This window comes from Triplophysa rosa, linkage group LG21 (genome assembly GCF_024868665.1).
Source record: "Triplophysa rosa linkage group LG21, Trosa_1v2, whole genome shotgun sequence".
Lineage (NCBI taxonomy): Eukaryota > Metazoa > Chordata > Actinopteri > Cypriniformes > Nemacheilidae > Triplophysa > Triplophysa rosa.
Genome location: NC_079910.1, coordinates 15,608,492 through 15,614,491, shown reverse-complemented (window position 1 = coordinate 15,614,491; position 6,000 = coordinate 15,608,492). Strand labels below are relative to the sequence as shown.

Genomic DNA, 6,000 nt, shown 5'->3' with positions numbered 1-6,000 from the left:
TTTTGGTGGAGTTTCCCTTTAACTCTTACTCCAGCATGACCTTAAAAACAGATGGGTACATTTACTGTTGACCTCTTCCTTGTGTGCACCAGCATATCCAATTTGTTAGAGAAATGGCTCACCTTTATGAGTAATAGGAACACTGCAAATTTGGCCTTGAAATGGCCATTTCTGTGATCGTAAAAACAGCTGTGCATAGGGACAATTTGCCTTAATTTGACTGACATCTCAACATCTATAGTATACAGTATATTCTGAGTTACCATGACAGCTGGGTACATTAAATAAAAAAATATTTTAATATATCTAGAAGTATGCTTGTTTGATTTGATTTAACCATTTCTGTTGTGTAATATTACAAATCTTTGTATTCCTACATAGGAACAGTTCACCCAAAATAAAAATTCTGTCATCATTTACTAAACCCCAAGTTGCTCCAAATCTGTATAAATTTTGTTGTCCTGCAACAAAAATGTTTGGAAGAATGTTTGTAATCAAACAGTTCTGGGACACTATTACTAGTACGAAAAAATCTACTATGGTAGTCAATGACGCCCCAGAACCGTGTAGTTTCCCACATTTAAAAAATAACTTCTTTAGTGTTCATCAGAACAAAAAAATGTATTCAGGTTTGAAACAACTTAAGGGTGAGTAAATTATGACATGATTTTCATTTTTGGGTGAACTGTCCCTTTAAAGCAACACTATAGAACTTTTGCTAACGGTTCCAACATGTGGTTGATAAGTGCAATTGTCTCTTACCAGTGTTGTAAATAATGTCACTGTATAAGCTTCCCCGTGGGCACCGCAATACACATGAATTTGTTTACTAAGCTGATGGAACTGGCAAATGCAGAAACATTGTTTGGAAACCATGTATCACTCTTCCGCAGGGCTGTGTGTACCGACCCGAACACAGAACTTACAGAGTGTCGTTGTATCCGCTAAGAGGCTGCTCAGGTTGCAGCGGCAGTTGAATTTGTCCGGATAAGAGTTGTTCTACCACTTCAATCATTTTAGAGACTTTATTTTAAGATCGAAAAACTACAAAGTGTTGCTTTAACACAACAGTTTCCATGGTCAGATCACGTAATATACAGAATGTATGTTTCATTTTAGTCCATACAATAGACAGTATTGTCTATATTTAAAGTGATTCAGGATCATGAAAAATGAGCAAATGAGTATTAATGTCCCCATAATTTACTGTCTAATTACATAGACTCGTGTGCTTTAGACACTACATGTAGTGCACTTTTGATCTTGATCTAGTGACCGTCTTGTACTCATTGTAGAACTGTGGGACATGTGGAGGCTCATGCGGACCGGCTGTAATTGTAGAGGTTGTGCCCTCAGAAGCACTGTGTGTCCTGTAATTGGTTCACCTCTGTATTGTGGAGACGCACTGCGCACAAAGGTCATTGGTCAAAAGGCACTCTGAAGAAGAGCATGTATCAGACTCTGAAAAGCTTTTAGCATTACCACAGCACTATGAAAACATTTAACATGTAACATTTAACATGACATTTAACGTGTGCTCTGTGGAAATCAAACCCACAACCTTAGCATTGTTAATAATAATGAATATTTGGAGCATATGAAACATATGAGTATAATGAAAATATATAAGAATGATTAAATAGAAAGTGCACCTAAAAAATAAAGAGATGACTAAAAAGAACACGATATAATGTAAAAACTGTTTATTTAGCCTAAATGTTTATGTGGTGAAAACTGAAATCATTCAGGTTAAGAGTAACAAAATGTCTTGATAGACTTCTCTTTGCTACATTTCAGAGGAATATTGTGCTTGAATACAAAACATGGCGAGAAGGTAAACATGATTTTTGACAAATGACTTGCGTAATACCATAAGAATGAATATTTTACACAGAATATTCTATAATAAAATCTCCTGAGTACAAGCAAAAATATTTTCAGGCAGAATAAAATGCACCAAACACAAATGCAAAAAGAGAAATTCAAAAAATAAAAACATCTCTTATCTACATGACGTGGAGTGCAAAACATGCTTTACCTCTCGCATATATATTTTAAATAGCAAAAATCGTACAAAAATTCTCATCTCATGTATGGGCTGAAGGGTTGTATTTTTTCAATAATAAAAATGTCTTGTGGGATTTACAGGCTGGATTGACCTTAGTCTTATAGACACATGGAATTTAAATGAATTGTCATGTAATACAAATCATCTTTCTGAATCATCTTATTTCGGACTGGATACAGAATAATAAAATGCAAAATGCTGCAAAAAACAACAAAAGTATATTGAGGGACATGACCATACTTGTAGGATGCAAAAAGCTAATAAGGCAATCTTGAATCTCACATTATTTATAGAACTCTGTCAGTTACATAAACCTCAAGCTGACATGTAGTTCATGTGAGTTCAGAACCACATTCTGTGGAATAAAAATATTGGATCTAACTATTAAATGCTGACCCATGCTTAAACAGAAACAATATGTTTTTTGGATATATAGAAGCATCTAAACATAATTGTTTTGTCTCATTGTGTCAGTATTTTGCTGAAAGGTGAACAGAGAGGTTATGTGATTACCCACACAAGGAAACATATAAGCGAAAATTGCGCTGTCAAGATATCAGTTCTGTGACAGACCATGAATTATTTATTTTTATGGTGCAGAAAATGTGAAAACGTTAATCCAGCCGTAAGCTTCTGGTCCACATTAATTCTAAGGTGCATAAAGCATTGTGCTTGTTTTGTTGTTATAGACAAGCCTGCAAATAAGGTTTTTGCTAAGCCAAACATTTTAGGGATGACTTTACAATAAGGTTGTATTTGTTTACATTAGTAAAATGAACTAACAATGAACCAAATAGTTTTTTAGCATTTATTAATTTTTTTAATGAGAGTTAATGTTAGTTTAGTGTGCATAACTAATCTATTTCACTCAAAAAAATGTAACTTTGATTTTACGTGAAACAATTTACACTCAAAAAATTGAGTAAATTTGAAAGCTGGCAAATCAATGAAATACTGTTTAAATTGAGTAAATGTAAGTAAAAAATTAAGTAAATCTGAGTAACTCATATATTTCAGTTAGAATTCACCAATAATATTAAGTGTATATTAAAAATTGTATTTGTTAATTATTAAAGTTAATTGTTTTTTCATTAAATAAACTTAAATTATATATATATATATATATATCATATATATATATATATATATACTGTATATATACACTGATAAATTAACTGTTGGATTTTTAATTATTAAAGTTAAATTCATTAAATAAACTTGAATAATATATGTAAACTGAGAAATTAACTGTTGGATTTTTAATCATTTTTTTTATGTCCCACTAAAAAAAACAGTTAAATGATTTAAAAGATTTTAAGTTTTATTTTTGTGATATTTACTAAGCCCACATAATTATTTTTTAAGATGAATAAATGCTGTAGAAGTATTGTTGATTGTTAGTTCGTGTTAGCTAATGCATTTACTAATGTAAACAAATACAACCTTATTGCAAAGTGTTAACAAATTGGTAATAGTTTACCCCAAAAATAAAAATTCTGTTATCGTTGTTTCACCGTCATGTTGATAAAATCTCATACTGTATCATTTTCTTTCCTCCATAGACGTTTAGCATTGGCATGTCTTAACGTGCCATACATGCACATATGGAATGCAAATACTATATATGCAAAATGTTTGTCTTTTGTACACTCAGAACTACTGTATGGCTTCAAAAAAATGGTGTATGGAGTCATATAGACTATTTTTGTGAGGGTGAGTAAACAATGACTGAACTTTCATTTTTGGGTGAACTGTTTCACCTTTCACCCTTTATAGTAACACTGTAAAAAAATTCCATTCACACACAAGCAACCTCGTAAACACACATACACAAACATGTCTTTTTCCCTGCAAATTGTTTAAAAGTCCGTAAGGTTGCACCAGCATCTTAAGAAGTAAATGGAGGGTGTCCGTTGGCCTCCACCGACGCCCTGCGTCTGTAACCCGCGTACTCGCCGATGAACGAGCCGTCTTCATTAAACTCACAGTCGTCGTCCTCTGATATTATAGAGCTGTCTTCGCTGCTGTCGTCCTCTTTGATGCCTCCCAACAATTGCTGGCTGCTCTTCAGAGGTTTTTCATCACTGTCAAACACCAAGTAAAAGGAGTCAAATTCGGCTGAGAGTGACAGAAATCAGACTGAGACAGAGTGGGGAAGGAGGGGCAGAGGGCAAGGATGCAATCACTGCTTTCTGCTAATTACTAATTGCAAAGGCTTCAAGAGCTGGCGGCAATTGAAAAAGCTCTCAAAACTAGAACGAGGGAAAATTGCAGAGCGCCAGCCGATGAGAGAGCAGAGTCGAAAGACGCCGCGCGTGTGTGTCTGTAGACAAACAGTGTGTCAGGTTACTTTAGTCCCTGAGGAATGATGGGACAAACCAAAATTAGCTGCCAATTTGAGAGCGGGCACACTGCCAGCGAGCCGGTGTCTCTGTGAAGACAGGGGGTTCACCTCATAAGCTCCCAATTACTATGAGACACCGCAATGTCTCAGAGAGCGTGCAAATAAAAGGCGACAGAAAATTCATTAGGATAAGATGACATTTGTCCCCCTTTAAATTTGGAAATAATAGCCCTGCTGACCAGAGGCAAACATTTTATGGGGGAGACTGCATTGCGTGGTTTTTCAGGGACATCGACTCTGTTCACACAGCAGCACAACAACGGCTCCCGACTCGTCACAACGAAATGACGCAATCGGTCACAAGACATGGGCGAGCCAATGGCTTCGAAGCTGACGTAACTCTTCTTCTGCCTGCAATTTTTGAACGGCTGTTGTTCTTCACCGGATGTGAGATTTACGGCAGACGGTGATCGCTTTCGCATGTTCCTCATATAAATCGATCGTTGAACCGACCTAAGAATATCTGTAATTTTGAACAACATTATGACTGCTTGCATCTTGTGTTTTATATTACGATAAATAAACTGTTACATTACTTGCTCAAACTGCCTGAAAACACAATTATCCTGGCCGTTAAACTTAAATCAAACCCCGAAACATCATCATTGCAAAATATACACAATATACAATTTCATAACGACGGTAAAATTTGCGCACCCTGAACGTCGAAAAACGATGCCAAAGGGGTAGCCTGCGCGTTAAAAAGTGATACCGAGGGGCGCTGACCGAGCATCAATATGTGACGAGTCGGGAGTGAGAATGTGTTGACAACAATGTTAAGTGGGTTGTTGACATGACATGCCATTTTCATAGTCAGTTTCATAGGACGTACCCATCTGGCCCGGAGTTAACTCCCGGTCTGTGTTTGTTTATCGGTCTGGCAAGTGGCTAATAATATAACTACATTTAATTTAATTTACACTAATATTGATTTATATTGTTATTTTATTGAACCGTCTATAGGTCACCTATTTAAAAACTATTAGTCACACCATAGGACACATTTACAATACAGTTCAGGGGTGTGTTTCCCAAAAGCATTGTTAACCAACTATGGTCGCAAGTTCCGTCGTTCCAGGATAGTTCAAGATTTAACTGTTTCCCAAAACCATCGTTCCAACGATCAATCGCAAGCAGCATCGCAAAGTTGCGTGATTGGAACTACAGGTCTAGAGCATCGTTCCTTATTATTATGACATGTAGAATTACATGCATCAAGCTTTTGATCAAAGTAAGCAAGCAACACGCAGTGCATTCCATATCCATCATTCTAAATATATACAAATTCAATTTTACATCTTTTAGTTTGTCAAGAAAATAGAAGAGCTATTGTTTGAAAGGATGACATGCGTGCTCTATGACCCTGGGGAATCCCTGGGAGGAATGAAGTAGGAGGACACTTATAAATGAATTAAATATTGTGAAATTAAACAACAGATAACAAAAATAGAATAACAAAAGTAGTCCTTAAATGCAGTGTATGTTATTTACAGCAAGAATTTGACGTTAATTCGATCTTAAGGTATTT

General features: G+C 35.6%; 1 protein-coding gene across 1 annotated transcript in view; it reads right to left on the bottom strand.

Annotated features, from left to right (window-relative positions):
* Positions 1-3,234: 3,234 nt before the first annotated feature.
* chl1a (cell adhesion molecule L1-like a) overlaps positions 3,235-6,000 on the bottom strand; it is a 74,116-nt gene continuing 71,350 nt past the window's right edge. The window contains exon 26 of the mRNA XM_057363044.1: positions 3,235-4,152. Within this exon, the coding sequence (XP_057219027.1) occupies positions 3,957-4,152 (196 nt within the window). The 3' untranslated portion in view covers positions 3,235-3,956. The remainder of the gene's footprint in view (positions 4,153-6,000) is intronic.